The following is a 26,869-nucleotide window of genomic DNA, read 5'->3' as shown; positions in this document are numbered from 1 at the left end:
GAATTTCCATCACATCGTCCTAGATTTTTATTTCTAACATACGGCATGCATAGTTTTCGTGTTTTCAAATTCAAACAAAGTATTTTGTCAAAGTGTACTTCTGTTCTTGGGAAGTTAGTTGAAATACGCAACCAAATATTAAGACAGAGCTGGTTAATCGCACAAAATGGCAGCGCGGGGTCGATATTTTAATCGACAGGGCTCTACAGGGAATCAAAATCATGGATCCCCTTTGCCAATGTCTGGTTCCAATAACTATGGATCTCATAGGTGAATACTTATAAAATCAAGGATGTCAACATTTAGAATAGATTTTACTTCTATCTGAGGTTTCACTCAATGCATCGCGTGTTAAAAAGTTAAATAACAGCGTCTCGACCGTAGCATATTTTTTTCTGTTGTTCAGCAAAACAAATCGAAAGTAGGATTATCAGAAATTGGTATTCCCAGAAATTGTCATTTGTCGGCTTTGGCCTGTCGGCCATTGTAATTTCTAGGATATTGAATAAGCTCTTCCAATATAATTGTCAGGGATTTTCTTACTATCCAACACCTGCAGTCTGAGTTCAAAATCAAATTTAATTACTGACTGTTGTTGTATTTTCTTTTCCCGAGAATGTCTGTAAATACAAAATAGTAAGCCTGTTACCGTAATTCAATTCTGTGAGCTTGCTTTACTGTAGTTGAAAAAAGAAGACCGATCTGCAGACGGTGAAATCTATGCCGGCGTAGTAATACGGATTACGGAAACATTGGTGTGGTGTAGTTTGGTTAGGTTTGGTCTGTTACAGTACCGGTCGTTTAAGCGGGGCCCCCGTTAAATAGACACCAAATTTTTACGGTCATCAGTAAAATTACAACACTGTACTCTTACAGAATAAAATGTAGTACAGTCTTGTATTGACTACTTGCATGTGAAATCATAATATCTGTCATAGAGTCAAGTTGCATGTTTTGATTCCCGCTTGAACGTGACAAGGGGTACGTGGTCGTGTGTCCAGCCTCGTGGGTTTTCTCCAGTTTCCTCACATAAAATTGAACCATATGTTTGTCCCGAAATGACCTAGTTGGTGTTGAGTGGACATTAATCCCACTCTCTATCTCTCTCTGACCGATTGAGACTGGAATAAAAGTAGGCCGCAGACGGCCACCGTCTAGGCAAGAATTCTTTCTTCAACACACTGCATGGCATTGCTCTTATTTATTATTGTCTCGAAATTACCTAATTTGTGTCAAGTGGACGTTAGACCCCATTTTTCTCTCTCTTATATTTATTAGCCTGGTGGTGTATGCCCTGTCATCATTATCCCAGTTGGTGCAGAAAAGTAAAATGTTAAACCTCATTTCATTTCATTAGTCATAAGAACCTCATCAATAAACATTTGAAATTGTATTCTATTGTATTTTTTTTATCTTTTCCAGGAATAATGATAACAGTTCTCCTCGACCCTCAAGTGGAAGTAGTTATTCGAGCATGAATGATCCAACGCGTGGACCAAGACCAAATCAGCCAGTCTGTATCGGTGAAGAGGTCAAGATTGGGATACATTTAGCATTTGAAAGATTCAGGCTCAATCCTGAACAGAAAGGTAATAATAGCCGCCTCTTTTATTTGTTGTTGGTCTACATTATTATTCTTGGGAGGTTAGTTGAAATATGAAACCAAATATTAAGACAGAGCTGGTTAATCGCACAAGATTGATAACCATGTTTTGTAGTTTCAGGGTTACTGTCTTTATTACCCCTGTCGATGCAGAACAGTAGGACGTTAAACTCCATTTCATTTCTTTTGTTTCAGAGTTAGAGTTTCCATCATCTTTAACAGCTACAGAGAGAGCTTATATCCACAGATTGTGTGAAGATTATAATCTCAAGTCTAAGAGTCATGGGTATTTCTTTTTTGTATTTACAATTTATTCCAACAGTACTGAGGTTTAATTTGCATGGAACAACTGTGGCTAATAGTGAGTAAGACGCTGGCTCACTAGCCTGGATTTCATGGGTTCGCTGGGGTTTAATTCAAATGAAGCAACGGTGGCTAAATTAGTAAGATGCTGGCTCGCTAGCCTGGAGGTTGTGGGTTTGCTCCCTGTGTACAGGGGATTAATTTAGATTTAAACTTAAATGTTTTAAGGATGTAAGGCTTTTTTATTGGCTGAATTCTTAAAATATTTTAGTTTATATAATAATCTTTAAATGTCATTTTGTAACTAAAAACACTACAGTATGTATGGAAAACAGCTAATAATGTATTTAAGGCAATGTTTCAAGGTGTATTCTCTCAACTTTATTAAGCTGAAAACAATGAGAGACTACTGTAGTAGTAGCTATTTTCCATAAGTATGTGTTTTTCTTTTTATTTTAGTTTAAGTTTTTGAATTTTTAACCCTATATAAATATGATACCCCAGGGCATCACTCTATAAATAAATACAATGCAGACAAATTATGTGTTTAAACAAGGTAGTTCTCTCCCTTTATATGAAAACACCAAGGGGATATACTCGATTGAACGTTCCGAATCGAGCACCCCCCTTGCTTCAAATCCTTTATTTTATCAAAATCTGTTTCATCATGCTGAGCAAAGCTAAGGGAGGGATATTGAAATAGGCTCCATCCATATTTTCGTTCCAATTTTGTTTCTTTCCTCATTTTGTTTTGTTCTACCGGTTATGCCTTTTGCTTCATAAACCTCCGAATTCCCGGTTGTACTTGATAAGGAGTAGGGTCGCCTGTCCAACCTCGTGGGTTTTCTCCAGATCCTCCGGTTTCCTCCCACTGCTAAAAGACCCATACGTGCAAGGCAATTATTGAAATAAAAAATTAAACCATATATTAGTCCCAAAATTTTTTTGGGGGGGGGGGATGGCCGAATGGTTAGCACGCGCGCTCTGTATCATACGGTCTGTCAATGAGTCAACTGGCGGGGTTTCAATTCCCCGGTTGTATGTGACAAGGAGTAGGGTCGCTGTCCAACCTCGTGGGTTTTCTGCAGGTCCTCCGGTTTCCTCCCACTGCTAAAGACCCCTACGCGCAATAAAATTAAACCATATGTTAGTCCCAAAATAACCTAGTTTGTATCGAGTGGACGTTAAACCCAATTTCTCTCTCTCTCTCTCTAGTCCCAGAATGACCTAGTTTGTGTCAAGTGGATGTTAAATCTCATCTCTCTCTCTCTCTCTCTCTCTCTCTCTCTCTCTCTTAAACCTCCTGAGATTAAATAAAAAACCATGGAAACAAATTGGAGTTGGTTTTGGTATTAAGGATGATGAATGAGCTTTCTTTGTTTTGTTTTTTTAATAGTAAAGGTGCCTCAAGATGTCTGACAATTTACAAGAAAGAAGGTAACCAATCATCTGGTACATCAGTCACGTTTCAGTTAGCCAGAAACTCACGACATCAGATATTAAGTTTGATGCAGCGTTTTCCTCTGACTAACAAAGAAAGACAAGAACTACAGCCTAAAACACACAAGTCAACAGTTAATGAAAGTAAGTATTTTGTAAAAAAAACATAGGACACAGTTCTAGGGAATAAAAATTACAATTACTACTCATTACTAAGCGACCTTTCCACTAGTCTTCTCTAGTCTTTATCAGTTACACAGGTCATAATTCTGAGCGACGCCTAGATAATGACTAGAGAAGCCTACTCGAAATATTGCTCAGAAATAAACAGTAATTGTATTATATAGTTTCATTTCCTGTTTCATTGGGATTTTCTGAAGTGATTTTCTCTTGTCAGTGGTGCAGGACGGAGGACCTGACAAGGACAGCTGTCTAGTTGTTCGGATGGGACGAAAAATCGAGGTCCTGTGTATACATTGGCATGCACGTAAAAGATCCCTTGGCAGTTGGATTCGATATAAGAGTAGGCCATAGTGCCGCTGCCCGGGCAAAATTTCCTTCATAGCACAGTGTACGGCGTATGCCCGTCTTTATTAGCCCAGTTTAGGAATAGGAGCAGAACAGTAGGACGTTAAACCCCAATTCATTTCATTTCTGAGCGACGCCTAGATAAAGACTAGAGAAGCCTACTTGAAACATTGCTCAGTAATAAATAATAATTGTATTACATAGTTCCATTTCCTATCTATTTCCTGTTCAATTACAGGGAGCCACAGTGGCTCAGTGAGTAAGACATTGGCTCACTAACCAGGAGGTCATATGTACATATTGGTGTGCACGTAAAAAAAACCCTTGACAGTTGGAATTCAAAAAAAGAGTAGGCCATAGTGCCGCTGTCCAGGCAAAATTACTCTCATAGCTGACTGCATGGCCTATACCTACCTTCATTAGCCTAGTCGGTGCTGAACAGTATGACGTTAAACCCCCTTTTCATTTCAGTTTAATTATAGATGCTATTTAAAAGATTCTTGGAGACTAGAAATAATGATTTCTACCTGACATTATGAAGTTTTGTTCTGGACATTTAAAACTCTGATAAAAGACAAAATCTATGCTAGCCACCATAGGGATTGTGCTTTAATTTGTGCCTTATGATGTCTGCATTCAAATTCAGGGGGTTGGGTGGCCGAATGGTTAGCACATTGAGCCAACTGACGTCGTTTTGATTCCCCGGTTGTGCATGACCAGGAGTAGGATCGCCTGTCCAACCTCGTTGGTTTTCTCTGAGTCCTTCGGTTTTCTCCTACTGCTAAAGATCTCTTTCTCCCAAGCGAATTATTGAAATAAAATTGAATCATGTGTTAGTCCCGAAATGACATAGTTTGTGTCGAGTGGACGTTAAACTCTCTCTCTCTCTCTCTCTCTCTCTCTCTCTCTCCCTCTTGCATTCAAATTCTTCTTATTTTTATTTAGAAAATTTGTATTTTAGTTATCAAGGATCTGAACTACAAGACGACCACAGGCCGATTAAATAATGGTGTCCCACAGATACCCCCACAGAGAGGTAACTCTGATCTGAATAGTTTCCGTGAAAGTTTACCGATACAGGAATATCAAGAAGATATTATACATACGATTAATCATAATCAGGTGGTTCTCGTATCGAGTGAGACAGGATCAGGTAAAACAACACAGGTAAGTTGTACAGGTATCTAGTGACATTTCCTCCTACTCCTCTTGGAATACTAACTGTCATGGGTTCTATAGTGTACATGACAATGTGTTCAAGAGACCTCTGTTTTTCATCCCTTCTGAACGACTTGACACTGTTCTGTCATGCACTTGACACTGTTCTGTCATGCACTTGACACTGTTCTGTCATGCACCTCTGACAATGCTGAAGGACTTGATGCTGTTCTGTCAGGTTAGTTAGATATCATATAGCGTCTTAAAGCGGTTTATCATGCACTTTAGATCATACACATAAGTTCTTTCACAGAGTCAACTGTTTTTGGTTCCAATCCCAATCTTGTGTGTGGCAAGAATAAGCGTTTTTCTCCTGGTTTCCTAACACTGATGAAAGATCACTAGGCTTAAACCAATTATTGAAATAATATGTTAAGTCAAAAAATGACCTAGTTTGTGTTGAGTGGTATTTACTGCCCCCCCCCTTCTCTCTGTCTCTCTCTTTCTTCCCCCCCCCCCCTCTCTCTCACATTACAAAGTTAATGTGTATTATATTTCCCTTGAGTTCATAATTTGTGTAAAATGCAGGTACCCCAGATGATATTAGACGATTGTTTTGCTAACAGTAAACCCTGTAGAATATTCTGTACCCAGCCCAGACGTATAGCAGCCTTGTCTATAGCTGAACGAGTTGCCGCGGAACGTGGAGAAAAAATAGGTCAAACTATCGGTTATCAGATCAGACTAGAAAGCAAGTAAGTTCATAAATTAGACTTTTAAAGCAGCTTAACCTGTAACTCAATTTTATACATAATATTGGAAATTAAAAAAATGTGTTATAATTCAAAAATGGTCAATTTAAAGAAATATTGATGTTATCTTGCCGTGAAAATAGGGGTCCTTATCAGAGGTCGCAGTGAATCAATTTTGCGTTTTTGCCCTCTACATCTGCGTGAAGAGCCTTTCAAAATACTCAATATAGAAGCATGTAAAGTCGTTTTGTGAACAACCCTATTTTAAGCGTCCTTATTTCATTGATATGCCTACTGTATTTAGTCTAATGACAACTGGAGGTTAACGGCATGTCCATGGTTGACGGCACAGTTATTTCAATCTTTCACTTCGGCAGGACGTAAAGAGAAAACTATCGCTATAAAAGCCAACATTTGATTGGCTGAATGTAAACAGTATATCTTGTTCTAGCCAATCCCAAGTCTTGTATGAAATGCGCTTTATTGCTTCCAATAGGATAGCTACGTAGGCTTACTGCAATGAACTTATGAGTGAAATAAGAGGAAATATAAAAAACTACGGAGACTACGTACAGTAGAGGTGTGTAAATGCTGGGTGAAGCACATAAATTGTACAAACTACGACATAGAATAATCTAATTATTCTCAGGTCGGGGAAATTTTCTGCGTGTAAATTACGCAGCGTCCATCAATATTTGCGTTTATTTTGAAAAAAATGCGTAAAATATGCGGATTTTTGCGTGACTGCAACCTCTGGTCCTTATTATAAGCAATATTTAAGACACAATGAACATTTTAAAATCACTAAGCCAGGTCGTGTTCTCTATGGACATAATTGTTTTGACCATCATTTGTAATAATCAAACAAAGACAATGCAGAAGTTATTAAAAATGGCTGATCCACGACCGACAAGCTCTGTCATTGAGTCAAGCGGTTTAGATCCCACACTTGTATGTGACAATGAGTGGCATCACCTGTAGGTTTTCTCCCACAGCTTAAGATCCCTATGCAGAAAAGAATTGAAATAAAATTGACCAAGTTTGTGTTTAGTGGATGTTAAACCCCATATCCTTCTCTCTCTGTGAATCAGTTGTGGCCTTCAGCTTTTACACACTGATCAGCAGTGAATTTTTGCTAGGCCGCTACAATCACTGATAAAGATGACATCGATGCGACTTAATGAGCCAGAAATATTAACTTTTTTCGTGCAACAAATTAAATTCTAAAACATTTTTTTTATTTATTGGAAAAATAAATAAAGGTGTTTGACGTATTTGTAGGTAAAAATTATTTCCTATTTAGTGTAAATGGGTATTAAAATGACTAAAAGGCAGCATTCCGCCCAAAGCAGTATTATCTTATGTAAACAATGCATGCGCCATTCAACCAATGATTGACCCCGCATGCTGTGACGGCACGTGTTAAGGCAGTCATCTTTGACAGAGATATTACTACTCGTAATTCTCTGTGAAACAGATTGCAGCTTTTAGTGTTTTGTAAATGCTCCCATAACCTACAAAACAATAAAAATGTAGCAGCCTTTATGGACTACTCAGACAATGTAGCTGCTGTGGCTGTATGTTTCATTGCCTGGCAACTTATGTATAAATCGTGTAAACAGATATTTTAAATATACAAAGGGTTTTTTCGAGTCCACCTAAACTATAGCAAATTAGTCAAATAAAATTGAACCATATGTTAGTCCCGAAATGACCTAGTTTATGTCGAGTGAAGGTTAAACTTATAAACAGTTATGTTTACTTCATTTCAGAGTTTCACCAAAGACATTGCTGACTTTCTGTACAAATGGTGTGTTGCTACGAACACTAATGGGAGGTGACTCTTCCCTGACAGCTGTCACTCACATACTCGTCGATGAAGTTCATGAACGAGACAGATTCAGTGATTTCCTGCTAATCGTTCTACGTGATGCTTTAGTCAAATATAAAAATCTACGTCTAGTTCTAATGAGTGCTACGTTAAATACTGATTTATTCCTACAGTATTTTAATCGGTGTCCTATAGCGTTAAGTAAGTCTAGTTCTAATGAGCGCTACATTAAACACTGATTTATTTCTACAGTATTTTAATCGGTGTCCTATAGCGTTAAGTAAGTCTAGTTCTAATGAGCGCTACATTAAACACTGATTTATTCCTACAGTATTTTAATCGGTGTCCTATAGCGTTAAGTAAGTCTAGTTCTAATGAGTGCTACATTAAATACTGATTTATTTCTACAGTATTTTAATAGGTGTCCTATAGTGTTAAGTAAGTATAAAGATCTACTTCTGTGAGTATAGAAACATAACTTGTCACCAGCTTTGTGACCACCCTGACTCCTCCTAAATCTCATTATCCAAATCAATAAAATATTAACAGAACACATTTTATATGGTAAGCAATCACTGGTTTTATTCTAAAAGCACGATGTATCTTCTTATCGTTATCAAGCACTGTAATACCCAGTATCTTTCTTGAATACAATCATGTTTGTTATGATAATAAAATCGTAACAAACATGAATCCACATTGTTTATAAACTTTCAAGAAAATAGTTTCGATTACAAACCTGCTTAAGCTTAAAGGGGAGATTAGATAAAAAGTTGATAGTTCTCGCTATAATAATAAAAAAATAGGTAACGTAAATAGAATATGCTGAAAATTTCAGTCAAATTGCTGCACTCTGAACAAAGATATTAGATTTTGAATTTTAGACTATCCTCGATCATCATAACTTAAGTCAGTACGATGAAAAGCATAGTCTCGATTATCCATTTTTGGATTTAATCATCAGTGAGTGTTGAGCAGTAGATCGGATTCAAATCCAATGAAAATCTGACACATAATATGGTATCGAGAGTTGATTAAGATCTTTTCAAGTTGATAAATGTCTAATTAATAATTTAGATAACATTTCTGGCCTAAAGACCTAAAGAAAGAACTGCAATAGGCAGATTTAGCTCTTGCATAATGTATGTTTAATGTTAATGATGTCTTTCCCCGTCTTAATTCCTGGTTGCAAAAATCTATGCTGTTTTGAATGAATTTAAAGCATGAATGTTGAATTATTTCTTATCTAAACTTTTCCATAATATTTATTTAGTGGGTAGATTTATCTACAGTTTGGATAAAGTTATCCATTTGACAAGAAATCAGCTCTCATTTACCTCTAGCAAAATAAGAGACATGGCATAGATATGGGCTAATCCCTCCCATCAACCAGAACAGGTTTTTTTTAACAACTCTTAACGATCCTGTTGTGAAAGAAACGAAATAGGAACTGTGTTTTAATCAAATTGCTAATTTTGGTTGCTATTAAGTCTTGCTTTGTACAATCGTCTTCATTAGCCCATTCGGAATAGAACAGTAGGACGTTGAACTCCATTTCATTTTGTTTTTGTATATTTGAGTCATTTTCAATCTAGAATTCAAACCCTGGATATTCTAGTTAAATCATTTGTCTTGACCACAGAACATTTTAAACCCATTTCTTATTTTTAATATTGCCGTATTTCAGTACCTGGTACGTTATTTGATGTGCAAGAGTTTTTCTTAGAAGATATATTAAAATGGTTAGTATTTCTGGCTTGTTTTGGAATTTCAATAAAAAAAATTCTGTATCATCGATCCTCTTTTTTCAATAGATAATTATAGGCTAGACGCATTATAGAATTTAATTTTAAAAATGAAACACATTGGGCTTTGTAAGAGAACTGAATAAATTTGATATTTAAAGATGCATTATGTAAGATTTAGATAAAGAGCTGGACTTTTTCGATATAATAGTTCAAAAATAGATAATGAAAAATGATCCTATTCAAAAAATTTCAGTCAAATCACTTTATTCTGTTCGAAGTTATGCATGTTTAAAGTTTTGACATGATTTAATATAAATAGTCTCGAATGTCAAGTACTACTGCTACTATAAGAAACAATGTCTCGATTATCTATTTTAAAGTTGAATTATTAAAAGGTGCAGGTGTTCCAATCCATTCAATATCATGGCCAATCGGATTGTCTAGAGAGTTGATTATGGGCTTTGTATGTTCATAAATATCTAAATAATAATTTATATAACATTTGTTTTTATTTTGTAGGACTGAATATTCCAACAAGAAAATGTTAAAGTTTAAAAAAGAACAATACAAAGGTATGCTAATTTTAATTCTTGTAAATATGGTGTTCACCCTCTGATATTCTTTAGGTACAAAATATGATTGTGTGTAATGAATTTGGTAAAGACTTTATGGACACTCGATTGAACCTTTTGAAATTGAATTCTCTCAATACCTGACATAGTGACAACCGATTGAAAAGTTGGTTTTCGCCGACTGCATAAGAAAATACCTCAATCAACCATGGCAGCTGAACCATATTCATTGTGTTAAATTACATCACGATTCTACTCACACTACCTGAAAATCGAGTACCCCCAGTGTATTCAGTGGCAGCACTAGAATGATGTGTTTTCCCCAACAAAATCCAACCTTGTGGGTTTTCTCCGGGTCCTCTGGTTTCCTCCCACTGTTAAAGACCCCTACGCGCAAGTGAATTATTGAAATAAAAAAATTGAACCATGTGTTAGTCCCGAAATGTCCCAGTTTGTGTAGAGTGGACATTAAACCCCATTTCTCTCTCTCTCCCGATGAAATCCGTGATTTGGAGTATGTCCTGTATAAAGAGCACAATCAACAGAAAAAATTTAACCTGAACATCAGAAAAGATGAAAATTGATAATATAAAGAGGCTCCACAAGAGATTGCCTTGCCTACTGCTGCTGCATACATTGTGATTGATGTACAGTTTCAAATGCACCAAGCAATTCTTTCCTGTTTCTATATGGTTGTTTTTATTTGGTTGTTTCTATATGGTTGTTTGTATATGGATGTTTCTGTGTGGTTGTTTCTATACAGAAGTTTCTATATGGTTGTTTCTATTCGGTTGTTTCTATGCAGATGTTTTATGTTCTATATTGCTGTTTTATATGTGGATGTTTCTATATTGCTGTTTCTATGTTTATAATTAGTTGAGAAACAGCAAGAACAATTAAGTGAATGGTGTCATCATGAGATGATAAACGATGATAAACCATCAACAACATCAGTGACAGATAGTGCTATAGACATCAACACTAATACTCACTTAGATGAACAACAACTAGAAGTAAGTTCTTCTTTATTTTTTAACATTTTTATTGGTGAAAAGTAGCACATTCGAACAGGTCTTATGTTGTAAAAAATCTTTTAAAGTTGTTGGTTCATTTTGTAAGATTTTATACTGAATTCAATTCATAATGTAATAAAAAGCAGACCATTTGAAAATATCTCATGTTAAAGCAAGTCTTGTAATTAGCAATATTGTTATTTATTTATAAAAGAAGAACCACGTCCACTCCTTACATGGAGTTAAAACAAACTATATTGTGGCCATCTAAATTTCTCAGATATGTTGTTTGAAGACGTTTAATTTGTAATTTAGTTGTCATCAGGTTTAAATCTTCTCATATAAGTTGCTTTGTTTCACATTTGCCAAGGTAGTTACATTTAGTAGATACCAAATGAAATTGAAAGTAGTATATTTTGTTTTATTGGTAGTCCCTTATTTACACATTCCTCATGTCAATTTGGAGTTTGATTTAAGAGTAGGTCGCGGTGCCGCTGTCAAGGCAAATTTTCACTCGTAGCACTCTGTATGGTGTATGCACGTAGGACGTTAAACCCCATTTCATTTTATTTTTATAGTGTATACATGTGTTAGTCCCATATTACCAAATGAATTTACAAGTGAAAGTAGATATTATTAGTGTTTTATTGTGGTCTGTTAGTTAGGACAAGAATGTGATGAGTTAGAAGATTGGGTGATACAGGAAATGGACAGATTATTAGGGGAATTGTGGTTAACAGGAAATGAAGATCTCTTTTCACAAGTCTTCCATCTTATTTTGAGTGAAAATGTTAGTGGTAAGTATAACACCATATTTGTTTGCAAACTGCAGCTTTGCTCTTGTCTGTTCGATCCCTGCTTTGTCCGAGAAAGTTCATTGGGATTTTCTGGTCTGGTACCCCCTTGTCAATGGTGTAGGACGGAGTATCGTTCAGATTGGACAAAAATCCAATGCCCCGTGTACACATTGACTTGCACGTTAAAGAACCCTTGACAGTTGGAATTCGAAATAATAGTAGGCCGTAGCACCACTGTCCAGACAAAATTTCCCTTATAGCACACATTTTCATTAGTCCAGTTGGAGCAGAACAGTAGGATGTTAAACCACATTTCATTTTTTGCTCTTGTCAATCTAAATTTATGAAATGGAATGAGGTATAATGTCTCGTCAACAGTGAATTGAATAGAAACCTACAATTTTTTGATTTGAAGCATTGGCGTTATGCGATTAGGAACTCTATACATATTCAACATTCCACAACCATCCAAAAACTCTAGATCTGCAATGATGATATGGGAGCGACAGTTTTTTAACAGATTTCTTGAAGATTTTTAACACAATAGAAATCAGATTTCTTGTAACCATGAAATTTGGACAACTTTTACTTTCGGATTGTGCTGTCAAGGCATATAACAATCTGATTAAGATACAGATCTATATTTCGTTTTGTTTTTTTATACTTTTGATGGCCTACACCATAGATATCTATGGCCTACACTACATGAAGATCTGACAAGTTATAGCGATAGGTCACGCCAGGGGTCAAAAGACCGACGTATGACCCTATGACGTCAGACATTTGATTAACCAATCAGCATTGATGTTACTAGTGGATTACCCACAGTTCTGTGAAAAACACGCCTAAAGCTCGCTGTAACAGACCGTTTCATTGCCTTATCCTCGACACCATTCAGAACACAAATTAAATAACAACTCTTCCAGATCCAAGTGTAGTAAAGACAAGTAAAACAAAATTTTGAACTATAAAAACAAAACGAAATAGGATCTGTGTTTTAACCAGATTGGGCATATAGCTGCTGTGTCGGTGTTTTTTTTTCATGCATTTTCTTTTACTTTGCTGTTTTTACATTTTCTTCCAGTTGATTATAAACATTCTGAGACGAGTGTCACTCCATTGATGATAGCGTCTGGTAGAGGATTCTCTAATATTGTAGAAAAATTATTAAGTCTCGGCGCCAATATTAATATAAAGGCATCAAATGAGTGGACAGCTCTGGATTGGTCAAAAAAGTTTGAACAGAATGATATAGTGGATATGCTTGAAGGTCACTTGTAAGTTTATTTTATAATAATTTAAAGGAGCTAAACTTCTTTGATTAAAGATGCATTATGTAAGATTTAAATAAAAGATGTCTGTTCTATCTATAAATATCGAAAATAAAAATGAATATATTGAAAATTTTATTAAAATTCCACAATTGTCAAGTACCATGGCTATGATAGAAAAATAAAGTCTTGATTATCCATTTTTATGTTAAATTATTATGATTTAATCCATTGAATATCATGGCCATCCGATGCTATAGAGAGTTGATTAAGATCTTTTCATGTGAATAACTGTCTAAATACTAATTTATATAACATTTGAGGCCAATAGGCAGATTTAGCTCTTGCATAATACATCTTTAAATTTAGGGAGGTTGGATGGTCGAATGGTTAGCAAGTGCACGCTGTATCATAAGGTCTGTCATTGAGTCAACTGGCATGGTTTTGATTCTGCGGTTGTACGTGACAAGGAGTAGGGTCACCTGTCCAACCTCATGGGTTTTCTCCAGCTCATCCGGTTTCCTCCCACTGCTAAAGACCCCTACGCGCAAGCGAATTATTGAAATAAAATTGAACCATATGTTAGTCCCGAAATGACCTTGTGTCGAGTGGGCGTTAAACCCCATTTCTCTCTCTCTCTCTCTTTAAATTTAAGTCAAATAATAAATGTTTTGATTTGTGTAGGGGTAAGATCTGTATAATTATATTTTTGTTTATTTTAGCAGGCTGTGATGCACAAAAATCGTGAAATGTAACATTGATTGACGTGTTTGTATTTCAGATCGACTCTAGAGTTAGGAACTGAAGAATCTGTCAATCAAAAGAATGATGAAACTATATCTACAGAAGATCGAGAATTATTAAAAACGTATCAACATAGTTTTGATGATGAGAAAGTTGATATAGATTTATTGTCTATTTTATTGTATAAAATACATACATCACAACCAGAAGGTATGTTGCACTACAACTCCGGTATCATTTAATCTTGTGTATTTAGCACTAATTTCTTTCACATTCATTCAATATCAAATCTTTGTTTAAAAATTAGTAAAAATCATTTAAAATCACCCCAAATCATCTGATTGAAATAAAATTGAACCATATTTTAGTCCTGAAATGACGTAGTTTGTGTCGAGTGGAAATTAAACCCCATTTACTCTCTCTCTCTCCCTCTCTCTCTCTCTCTCTTTTGCGTCAAGTGACTGGTTTCGAGCCCAAGCGTGTATGTGACCAATAGTAGTGTTGCCTATTCAACCTCATGGTTTTTCTCAAAGTTCTCCGGTTTCATTGAAATAAAACTGAACCATTTGTTAGCCCCAAAATGGCCTAATTTGTGTTCAGTGGATTTTAAACACATTTCGATCTCACTTTGTTGCCTGGCAACCGTTCTTTATTTAAACTGTTACATCTGTTACGATGATATTTTTGTATATTAACAGGTGCTGTATTAGTATTTTTACCTGGTTACGATGATATTGTTGCTTTAAGAGATAGAGTTTCAGAAGATAAAAAGTTTGAACAATCAAGGTAAATGATGTTACTGTTAAAAACACGGAACTTGTATGTGATCTCAGTCATTGAAATAGAAAATCACAATATACGCAACTACTAGTAGGGATTAGAACAAATTGTAAGCCCTGATTCTGCTATCTTTAGCACGTGCACGCTGTATCATAAAGCCTGTCATTGAGTCAACTGGAGTGGTTTCGAATCCCCGGTTGTACGTGGCAAGGAGTAGGGTTACCCCTATGCGCAAGCGAAATATTGAAATAAAATTAAACCATATGTTAGTCCCGAAATGACCTAGTTTGTGTCGAGTGGACGTTAAACCACATTTCTCTCTCTCTCTCTCACAGCAACATTTTAAAATTAAATCTAATTATTTATTTTTTTACTGTATTAGCATGGAACAATGGATGAAATTCTGCCTAAATGGCTAAAACCTCCACGATTTGTTCTTGAATGTTAACATTATCAACAGTCAGCTCTTGAATACTGCAGTGGAGGCTTATGTCTGACAACGGGGGATTCATTGACTTGATTTGATATTTGTTGTTTATGTCTTGCAATGTCTGTGGTAGTTTGTCTTATCAGCATTTTTGTCTTATCAGCATTTTTGTCTTATCAGCAGGTTTGTCATATTTTTTGTTTGTGTGTAGTGCTGTCCTCCTGTACTTACTATTAGTTAATAGTTAAATGCAAGAGCTAAATTTGTCTATTGCTGGTCTTTCTTTAGGCCTGAAATGTTATCTAGATTATTAATTAGACATTAATTAACTTATCCAGACCATAATCAACTCCGATGTCATCACTAGCCTGCAATGTTTATTAGATTAGGTTCTGATTTGTTGTTCGACTTCCATTTATGATTTAATCATGAAATGGATAATCGAGACTATGTTTTTTAGCATACCGACTTTAGTAATAATGATTGAGACTAGGCCGAAAATTCAATCGCTAAAATCTTGGTTCAGAGTGGATCAATTTGACTGAAATTTTCAGCAAATTCCCTTTACATTATCTAGTTTTTAACTATTATAGTGAGAACTGCCAGCTCTTTATCTAATCTCCAATAATGTATCTTTAATTAATAGTAAATAAATAAATGATTTATATTTCAGATATGTTTTATATGTTCTTCATTCATCCATCCAGTCATCCGATCAAAAACGGGTATTTAAACAACCTCCCGCAGGTGTTAGAAAAATTGTAAGTATTCATGTATTTATTGTAATTTCCATCACAGTATTTATTGTAATTTCCATCACAGTATTTCATTGCAATTTCCATCACAGTATTTATTGTAATTTCCATCACAGCATTCATTTTAATTTCCATCACAATATTTATTTTAATTTCCATCATGGTATTCATAATTTCCATCACAGTATTCATAATTTCCATCACACTCTTCATTGTAATTTCCATTACAGTATTCATTTTAATTTCCATCACACAGTATTTATTGTTATTTCCATCACAGTATTCATTGTAATTTTTATCCATCACAGTACTCATTGTAATTTCTATCCATCACACAGTACTCATTGTAATTTCTATCCATCACATTATTCATTGTAATTTCCATCACACAGTACTCATTGTAATTTCCATCACAGTATTCATTGTAATTTCCATCACACAGTATTTATTGTTATATCCATCACAGTATTTATTGTTATATCCATCACAAAGTACTCATTGTAATTTCTATCCATCACAATATTCATTGTAATTTCCATCACAGTATTCATTTTAATTTCCATCACAGTATCCATTGTAATTCCATCACACACTATTCATTGTAATTTCCATCACAGCATTCATTGTACATATTTTAATAATATCAATAAAAACTGATAAAATAAAGATAACTTTGTGCCTGACAAAATAACTTGCATCAGACGTTTTGTGCCTGATAAATCCTGAATTAATGCCTGACATTGTCTGTGACCGGTGCCTTATTTCCTGTGTTGTTTATTCCAGACTTGGACATCGTGAAGTCTGTATCACTACAAGCCCGGGACTGTACAGCGCAGTGGCTAGCCCCCCGAATCCATTCACTTATTTTGACGTGTACGTTTGTTTGTGATTTGGGAGGTTGGATGGCCGAATGGTTAGCTTGTGCGCGCTGTATCATAAGGTCTGTCATTGAGTCAACTGGCGTGGTTTCAAATCCCTGGTTGTACGTGACAAGCAGTAGGATCGCCTGTCTAACCATGTGAATTTTCTCCGGGTCCTCCGGTTTCTTCCCACTGCTAAAGACCCCTATGTGCAAGCTAATTATTGAAATAAAGTTGGATCGTGTGTTAGTCCCGAATTGACCTAGTTTGTGTGGAGTGGACGTTAAACCCCATTTCTCTCTCTCTCTCTCTTGTTTGTGATTTCTGCATATTGTGCCTTGTCGGTAGATTTGTTTTGTGTAAATTATGTGTGGTGCAATCTCCCTGCACTTACTATTAAAGCTGCTAATCACCTATTTTTGGTCCAATTGAATCCATGCCAGCAGATTATCTGTCGGTGATATTTTAATGTCTATTAACTTTATTTACAGATTTTATCAACTAATATAGCTGAAACTAGTATTACTATTAATGATGTTGTCTATGTTGTTGACTGTGGTAAAGTGAAAGAGGTAGGTCTAGTTATATATTTAGCTTGTGCTGTATTTACTCACAGTTTCTAGTCTTTACATTGTTGTTGAAGTCACTGTGGCTTAGTGAGTAAGGCATATCATCACTGACCTCCAAGTCCTGGCTCAGAGTTTAAGATTTTAGTCAAAATTGTTCACCTTATTTTAACTTAAATATAGATCTTTATAAAACCTTTTTATACGCCCACATTTTCATGTGGACGTATTATGCCGTCGCCCCTGTCCGTCCGGACGTCCGTCCGTCCGTGGACACTCTACAGGTCACAATTCCTATCCGATTTTGACGAAACTTGAAATATAGGTTTATCTCCAAAAGATCTTGGTTCCTTTCGATATTGGCATGTATCGGATCGAAACTTCATGGCTTATGGCCCCTGTTTGTACGAAAAATCACGTTTTTAGCTTGTGGACACTATAGAGGTCACAATTTTTATCCGATTTTGTTGAAACTTGAAATCTAAGTTGATAATCCAAAGATCTCGGTTCCTTTCGATATTCGCGCATATCGGACCGTAACTTCCTGAATTATGGCCCCTGATTGTACCAAAAATCGTGTTTTTAGCTTGTGGACCCTATAGAGGTCATAATTTTTATCCGATTTAAAAAAATGTTCAATTATATCACCGTTACACCCAAAGGTTGGCTGAATTCGAATTTCGTGAAAATTGGCCCGAAATTGACAGACAAAATGGCCGCCGTTCGTTCTCAAATAGCGTAAAAATATGGTATATCAATGTTGTGGACACTATAGAGGTCACAATTTTTATCCGATTTTGTTGAAACTTGAAATCTAAGTTGATAATCCAAAGATCTCGGTTTTTTTCGATATTCGCGCATATCGGACCGTAACTTCCTGAATTATGGCCCCTGATTGTACCAAAAATCGTGTTTTTAGCTTGTGGACCCTATAGAGGTCATAATTTTTATCAGATTTAAAAAAACGTATTATTATATCACCGTTACACCCTAAGGATGGCTGAGTTCGAATTTCGTGAAAATCGGCCCAAAATTGACAGACAAAATGGCCGTCGTTCGTTCTCAAATAGCGTAAAAATATGGTATATCAAGGTTGTGGACCCTATAGAGGTCACAATTTTTATCCGATTTTGTTGAAACTTGAAATGTAAGTTTATAACCCAAAGATCTCGGTTCCTTTCGATATTCACGCATATCGAATTGTAATTTCCTGAATTATGGCCCTTGATTGTAGGAAAAATCACTTTCTTGTTAGCTTGTTCTCTATCCATCTCTCGAAAATGTGGCCTGGCAGCCGATGGTTTGTTTTAATGTATCAAATACATCAATAAGAAACTATGTGCAAAGTTTTGTGTTTCTGGATCAAAGATATTTCTCATAAACAGTGATTTAAAGTTGAGTAAATTATTAAGGATACCCAGGTCCTTGGTTTGATCCCTGTCAATGATGGGACAGGAAATCAAGGTCTTGTGTATTATGTTGGCAGCATGCTAAAGATTCCATGACAATATAAAAATGGAAAGAATATTAGGTCGTAGCACGACTCTCCTTAAAAACAGTATAAGGTCGGTCATTGAGTCAACTGGCGTGGTTTCGATTCCCCGGTTGTACATAGGGTTGCCTGTCAAACCTTGTGGGTTTTCTCCGGGTCCTCCGGTTTCCTCCCACTGCTAAAGACCCCTAGGCGCAAACGAATTATTGAAATAAAAATTAAACCATATGTAAGTCCCGAAATGACCTAGTTTGTAATATCGAGTTAAACCCCATCTCTCTCTCTCTCTCTCTCTCTCTCTCTTTCTCTCTCTCTTAAAAACAGTTAATGTTTAATTGAAAGGAAAATATTAGATTGTTTTGAAAGCTGATGAAAATTAGACAAAAAAAATTAAGTTATATGGATAGTTTGAATATGTAAATTGTTTTTTTGTTTGTTTATTTTAGAAAACTTTTGATAGTTTGAATATATAAATTGTTTTGATACTGCAGATAATTGTGGAGAATGATTATTTTAGAAATGTAGTTAGATAGTTTGAATATATAATTCTTGTGTTTATTTCAGAAAACGTTTGATGCCCTGTCTGGTATAACCATGCTAAAGAGTAACTGGATATCGAAGGCTAGTAGTCAGCAGAGGAAGGGAAGGTATGTTATTTATTTCCCCTGTTACTGTGCTAGTGTGATAATTAGTTATTTTAAACATTATTCTTATCACAGAAGTTTCATTTTCAAGTGTCTTATCGAATAAATAAAGAATGTTATTATTGAGTAATATTATTGATATGAATTTGAAGCCAGTAAATGAATTAAATATTGAAAATATGAATCAAATATTCCTATTTTTAGTAAATCAGAATATGGTATGATATGTTATGTATCAGATTATCAAGAAATGTTTTTTGTTGAAGCTGTTAACACGGAATGAAAGCAGCTTATCGGCCTAATCTTGGTTAAGTGGATAAGACGCTGGCTCGCTAGCCTGGAGGTTGGGTGTTCGATCCCTGCATTGGTCGAGAAAGTTCATCCAGATTTTGGATGGGACGAAAAACTGAGGTCCCATGTACACATTGGCATGCACGTAAAAGATCCCTTGACAGTTAGAATTCGATATAAGAGTAGGCAGTAGTGCTGCTGTCCGGCAAAATTTCTCTCATAGCACACTGTATGGCGTATGCCCGTCTTCAATAGCCCAGTTCGGAGCAGAACAGTAGGACGTTAAACCCCATTTCATTTCATTTCACTTCTAGTGACCCACATCTAGTCTTTGTTAACTCCAAAATTTTGAAACATTCCTGCTCTATTGTCCATAATACAACACATTGGCTAATTCATGTGATTAATTTGATACCAATAGTCACAGATATAAGGAACTATTTGTAAACAAGAATTTTAATAATATAGAAAACCAAAATGCAAGTATAAACTCTGTATAAAAAATGAGATGAAATATAATAGTTTAATTTTAAGAGCTGGAAAATGATAATTTTATGAATGAAATATTAGTATTTTCTATTTCGGGGTTGGAAGATGTCATCCAGGTATACGTATCTGTTATCATTATAAATGTAATATTATATATTTAAGGCCTAGAATATGATAATTTTATAAATGTAATATTAATATTTTCTATTTCACGGCTGGAAGATGTCGTCCGGGCATCTGTTATCATCATAAATGTAATATTTTATATTTAAGGGCTAGAAGATAATAATTTTATGAATGTAATATTAGTATTTTCTATTTCAGGGCTGGAAGATGTCATCCTGGCATCTGTTATCATCATAAATGTAATATTTTATATTTAAGGGCTAGAAGATAATAATTTTATGAATGTAATATTAGTATTTTCTATTTCACGACTGGAAGATGTTGTCTGGGCATCTGTTATCATCATAAATGTAATATTTTATATTTAAGGGCTAGAAGATGATAATTTATGAATGTAATATTAATATTTTATATTTCAGAGCTGGAAGATGTCGTCCAGGCATCTGTTATCATATGTTCAGTCGGATTCGTTATTCTAATTTAATGGAATATCAACAACCAGAAATATTACGATTTCCGTTACAGGTAGGACCATTTTAAAACATTTTATAAAAAAAACATCTACTGTATAAGGTCTGTCATTGAGTCAACTGGCATGGTTTTAATTCTCCTGCTTGTATGTTACAAGGAGTAGGATATACCCTGTCCAACCTCATGGATATTTCTCTGGATCAGATTCAAAGAGCTTGAAAAAATGTCTGTGGTTGGCCATGGGTCCTCTCAAGGTTCTTTCTTTTCTTATATCACTTTGCCGAGAGTGAATTTTTTGGGCTGGTTCTATGAATTATAGATTAATAATATATGAATTATTTTTCATTATTTGTAGGAATTGTGCTTGAATACTAAATTATTAGCACCAGCAAATTGTGAAATAGCTGATTTTCTTGCCAAAGCCCCAGAACCCCCAGCTTTTCTAGTTGTGAAGAATTCCATACAGATATTAAAGGTATAGTCCGTCAGTTTTATTATATTATAGCATGATTCCTCCTTGTCAGTGGAGGTACACATTGGCGTGCAGGTAAAAGATCCCTTGGCAGTTGGAATTCGATATAAGAGTAGGACATAGCGCTGCTGTCCAGGCAAAATTTCCCTCATAGCAGAGAACAGTTGGATGTTAAACTCCATTTCATTTCATTTAATTATATAATAAACCAGTGATTGTTTCCTATATATATTGTGTTCTTTTAGTCTGAATATATTTGCTGATTTACTGTAACTTACGACTACGGTAAATTACAGTCTAATTAAAACAATTCAGGCAACTTTCCCTTGTCAGTTGAGCGACTACGGTAAATTACAGTCTAATTAGAACGATTCAGGCAACTTTCCCTTGTCAGTTGTGCAAGAAGAAGGGCCTGGTAAAGAAAAACATCTAGTCATTTGGATAGGACGGAAATCAAAGTACACTCTTGTTCAAATTGGTATGGAATGCATGTAAAAGAACCTTTGAAAGTTGGAATGTAAAAGAACCTTTGACAGTTGGAACTGGTTGATGAATATGCAGAAATGTTGCTATTCTCTTAACATTAGGCGGGGTGGATGGCTGAATGGTTAGCGTGCGCGCGCTGTATCATAAAGTCTGTCATTGAGTCGACTGCGTGGTTTCGAATCCCTGGTTGTATATGGCAAGGAGTAGGGTCGCCTGTCCAACCTCGTGGGTTTTCTCCGGGTCCTCCGGTTTCCTCCCACTGCTAAAGACCCCTACGCGCAAGCGAATTATGTAAATAAAATTAAACCATATGTTAGTCCCGAAATGACCTAGTTTGTGTCGAGTGGACAATAAACCCCATTTCTCCCTCTCCCTCTCTTAACATTATCACGCTAATACACTTCAAAACGTTGCCCAAATAAATTAGTAGCGGATTTTCCATAAGTACACGTTTGTGTTAAAGTTTATTGTTCTATCTCAGTCTGATTAAAACACATCCTATTTCGTTTCTTTTTTCATAGTTCAAAATTTCATTTTACTTGTCTTTACTACACTGGCATCTTAACTGTGGGTATCCTACTAGAAATATCATTGCTGATTGGTTAATCAAATGTCCAACGTCATAGGATCAAAAGCCGCTCGTATGACCCCACTACAACTGGTCAGATCTTCATGTAGTAGAGGCCATCGAAAGTATTAAAAAAACGAAGCAAAATATAGATCTGTACATTAACCAGATTGGCTCTATCCAGTTACTAAATGCCTCTAAAAGATTATGATTGATAATTATTGACTTGAGAGGATTCTGATGAACTGTAAATTATATATGGTTTAATGGTCGAGAGCGAGGCATTAAGTAATATATTGATACTGCACGAGGGGCATCAGCTGAGTGTTGTTTCAATATATTACTCAATGTCTTTAGCTCGAGACCATTAAACAACTTAAAATACAGACACTATTATGCACGTGCTTTTCAGTGAAATATGTCATGCGAGTCCAATATTTCATCTAGTATAGATAATGTACAATTGGCAAGTTGCCCGTACATTATTGGAAATATGGTACGCCAACATCAAAGGATGACATCACATCTATATTTTAAATTTATTTAATTTATTCAGCAAATTGATGCATTGGATCCATTTGAAGATTTAACTGAATTAGGTCATCATTTAACAGATCTACCGATAGAACCAAGATTAGGGAAAATGGTTTTATTCTCGGTGGTGTTAAAATGTCTAGATCCAGTTTTAACTATTGTCTGTTCTATCGCTTATAAAGATCCATGTAAGTATTCTGTTATATACACAATACACCAATTCATGTATTCAATTATATACACAATACAACCATTCATGTATTTAATTACATGTATATACACAATTCAACCATTGATGACCAAGAGGAGCTGCTGTGGCTTAGTGACGTCCGGGGTTCGATAACAGTGTTGAATTAGAAAGTCCCCCAGGATTTTCCAGGGTGATTTCCCCTTGTCAGTGGTGCAAGACGGAGAGCCTGGCAAGAAATATGTCTAGTCATTAGGATGGGATGAAAAACTGAGGGTCTGTGTACACGTTTGCGTGCTCATAATGGAACCCTTTGCAGTTGGAACTCGATATAAGACTAGGCCGTAGCGCTGCTGTCCATGTAAAGTTTCCCTCATAGCACACTGTATGGCGTAGACCCATCTTCATTAGTCCAGCCTGCGCTGAACAATTGGACGTTAAACCTCATTTCGATTCATTTCATTTTCTTCATGGCCAATAAGTCTTGCCACCCCCAACCGTATGAGAATACTGGCCATGATCAGAATAGTATATTCAGTATTATAACTCTGCTATACACAGCAGTGTATCAACCGTGTACGCTATGGGGTACCAAGTGGGTAAACTTATAAATTCTATAATAACTTGACAAGTAATTTGATGCAGTATGGTGATAATTGTGTTATTTTGAATGTTAGAAAAATGGAGATAAACTCTGATTGGCAATACAGTTAGTATCTATCTGTGTATAGTTCTAATGTAAAGGGGGGGGGGGTGGCCGAATGATTATCGCGTGCGTGCTGTATCATAAGGTCTGGCATTTAGTCAACTGTCGTGGTCTTGATTCCCCAGTTGTACGTGATAAGGAGTAGGGTCACCTGTCCAACCTTGTGGGTTTATTCTGGTTCCTCCGGTTTCCTCCCACTGCTAAAGACCCCTATGCGCAAGCGTATTATTGGAATAAAATTGAACCATATGTTAGTCCAGAAATGACCTAGTTTGTGTCGAGTGGACATTAAATCGCATACTCTCGCTCTCTTCTGTTGTAAAGATCATAACGTCTGTCATTGAGTCAAGTGGTGTGGTTTCAATCCCATACTTGTACGTGACAAGAAGTAAGATCACCTTCCAGGCTCTTTGGTTTTTCTCTGCGTCAGTTTCCTCACACTAATAACTCCTCCGCAAGCTAATTATTGAAATTGAATTATACTGTATATTAGTCTCGAAATGACCCCCTCTGTTTAATGCTTATTTTCAGTTGTTCTACCAGCTCAACCATATCAGAAGAGAGCGAGTGGGATGGCCAGACGGAAGTTTGCATCGGATACCTACAGTGATCACATGGCTTTACTTAGAGCTTTCCAGGTAAACTATTTTTGTATGCCCACATTGAAATGTGGTTGTATATTGTTGTGGTCCCCGTCTGGCGGTCCGGCATTCACAATCGCTTGTGTATGCTCTAGAGGCTAAAGTTAATTAAATATCCAACTGACTTTAAATTTATACACATAGTCTTAATCAGATTTTAGTGTATTATAAATTTTTCATTACCAACAAAAGAAAAAAATATGCAAAAACTCTTGTTGACAGCCCAGACGATTTAGATGCTGTGGGTGTATGTTTCTTGCAACCTATCTTAATAATAATAATAAAAGTATCTGTCTTTATAAATCAGCTGGATTTTCCTGAATGGGAAATTTAATGTTTATTATCCTACATTAAACGAAATTGGGGAGTGATATTGAAATGGGGTCCATCCGTCTGTCCATGTTTTGTTTCAAGAGCATATCATAAACTGTTCAAGATATCTTTATAAAAATTTGTACACACATTATCATATTAGAGTAGTGGTGATTTTTGTTAATTAGAAATTTATCAGTTGAATAATTTGGGTTTCCCTGGTATTAAAGTTGACTAAGATTTTGGTGAGCATGCTCACAGGATGGTTTTTTTTATCTTGGTAATGGGTACGGGATGTTGTTTCTATGTTTTAGGCATGGCAGAAAGCCAGAACTGAAGGATGGGAAAGAGGTTTCTGTGAAAAGAATTTTCTGTCGTCTGCTTGTATGGAAATGATTGTAGGAATGAGGTAAACAAATTATTTCTATATTAATTTATTTTTTTCAACTCAGCAGACTTTATTTGGTCAATTTTAATCTTGAATAATTGACTGAGTTCAATGATCAACATTTCCCGCTAAAGCTAAGCAGAGCTAAGCAACTTTTTTGACTTTGATTCTATCTGATGGAGAGTGATGAAACCTAGTGTATAGTTGAAAAAGATAAACGTGCAACTAATTAATATGTGTCATCTATTTATTTCGGGATTTCGACGGGGGACAGCAGCCTCACTGTTGGCTTGTTAAGCCTGATAACTTGTTAAATTCTTGGGGTAAAAACTGCACACTTTAGCTCCACCCACCCTTAAAAAAAAACTTGTCTTAAATAATGTATTATCAAGATTTATTGGTGGACTGGGAGCCAATGATCCCTATGCGGAACGGAGGGTCTGACAAGGACAGCTGTCTAGTCATTAGGATGGGACGAAAAAACCGAGGTCACGTGTACACATTGGCGTGCATGTTAAAGATCCCTTGACAATTGGAATTCGATATAAGAGTAGACCGTAGTGCTGCTGTCCGGGCAAAATTTCCCTCATAGCACACTGTATGGCGTATGCCCATCTTCATTAGCCCAGTTTGGAGCAGAACAGTAGGAGTAGGACGTTAAACCCAATTTCATTTCATTTCCAATGGTCCCTGAGCCTGTCCCCGACAGGTTTCCTGCCCTATCTATGGGTTGCTAGCGTCTGGTTTTCTTCGAGCATGAGGTGGTGAGTATATATTATGTTGTTTTATTAAACGCTATTCCATTCTTGTGTTTATGTTTTAGAACCCAGCTATTAGGACAGTTGCGAGCCTCCGGTTTTGTTAGAGCTAGAGGTGGTGGCGATATAAGAGATTTAAATACAAACTCTGAGAACTGGGCAGTAGTTAAAGCAGCTCTATGCGCTGGAATGTATCCTAATGTTATCCGAGTTGATAGAAAGAAACGGTGTCTTGTTACTCAGTAAGTTTATACCATAACTTTTACTTTAAGAGTTTGGAAGGGGAGTGGATGACTAAATTGTTGAGTCAACTGGCGTGGTTTCGATTTTGATTCCCCGGTTGGTTGTTACGTGACAAGGAGTAGGGTCGCCTGTCCAACCTCGTGGCTCTTCTCGAGGTCCTCAGTTTTCCTCCCAGTGCTAAAGACCCCTATGCGCAAGCGAATTATTGAAATAAAATTGAACCATGTGTTAGGTCCGAAATGACTTACTTTATGTTGAGTGGACATTAAACCCCATTTCTCTCCCTCTCTCTTAAAAGTTTGGTAGTAGTGCAGAATGGGGAGGGCCTTGCTAGGAATAGTTCTAGTCGATCAGATGTGACGAAGAGCCGAGATCCTGTGTACATGTTCGCGTACACATAAAATAACTCTTGGCAGTTGTAATGCAACAAAGAGTAGGCAAAAACACTGATGTCATATACACGTCTTCATTAGCCCAGTCGGTGCAGAAAAGTAGACTGTTAAACCCCATTTCATTTCATTAAAACTCATACTATCTTTTTATCTGTAGGAAAGAAGGCAAAGTAAGATTTCACAGTTCGTCCGTCTTGAGTCCAGCTCCGACTGCTGCCTCATTGAGTATGTCTAATCAAGCAGAAACAATCAAAACCCTTCCTTCTGATTGGTTGATTTATGAAGAGATGACTCGTCTCCAGAAGATGGCGTCTGTACGATGTTGTACGCTGGTATCACCGATAGCCATAGCGTTATTTGGAGGCTCAGCGAAACTATCAGAATCGTCTGTACGTGAAGCAGAAGGTTACGACGAGGGTAAACTTACTTTTACAAAACAAATCAATTTGGAATCTTGATAAATAAAAAGTCAACTGTGTCTGTTAACCCCTTTTTTTTCCTTTAAAATTTCGAAAATCATA

The 26,869-nt window shown here is 36.1% G+C and overlaps 1 protein-coding gene across 1 annotated transcript; it reads left to right on the top strand.

Annotated features, from left to right (window-relative positions):
• The first annotated feature begins 65 nt into the window (after nt 1–65).
• LOC126819030 (3'-5' RNA helicase YTHDC2) lies at nt 66–20,582 on the top strand. The gene is made up of 19 exons (XM_056100181.1): nt 66–270; nt 1,423–1,589; nt 1,799–1,889; nt 3,303–3,490; nt 4,836–5,041; nt 5,621–5,787; nt 7,557–7,816; nt 9,303–9,357; nt 9,883–9,935; nt 10,812–10,948; nt 11,610–11,745; nt 12,830–13,022; nt 13,798–13,970; nt 14,459–14,546; nt 15,641–15,728; nt 17,074–17,154; nt 19,205–19,287; nt 20,389–20,429; nt 20,560–20,582. The coding sequence occupies exons 1-19, from the start codon at nt 167–169 to the stop codon at nt 20,580–20,582; spliced, it is 2,334 nt and encodes a 777-aa protein (XP_055956156.1). The 5' UTR covers nt 66–166.
• Nucleotides 20,583–26,869: the final 6,287 nt, after the last annotated feature.

Source organism: Patella vulgata, chromosome 4 (genome assembly GCF_932274485.2).
Source record: "Patella vulgata chromosome 4, xgPatVulg1.2, whole genome shotgun sequence".
Classification (NCBI taxonomy): domain Eukaryota; kingdom Metazoa; phylum Mollusca; class Gastropoda; family Patellidae; genus Patella; species Patella vulgata.
The sequence above is the reverse complement of the archived record's forward strand: the minus strand, read 5'-3'. Positions and strand labels throughout refer to the sequence as shown.

What these genes read in the sequence shown, in the direction of transcription:
- LOC126819030 (XM_056100181.1), top strand. Translation starts at nt 167, where the DNA reads ATGGCAGCGCGGGGTCGATATTTTAATCGACAGGGCTCTACAGGGAAT. An exon ending in AATAACTATGGATCTCATAG is followed by an intron (nt 271 to 1,422) that starts GTGAATACTTAT and finishes TATCTTTTCCAG; the next exon opens with GAATAATGATAACAGTTCTC. An exon ending in TCGGTGTCCTATAGCGTTAA is followed by an intron (nt 7,817 to 9,302) that starts GTAAGTCTAGTT and finishes GCCGTATTTCAG; the next exon opens with TACCTGGTACGTTATTTGAT.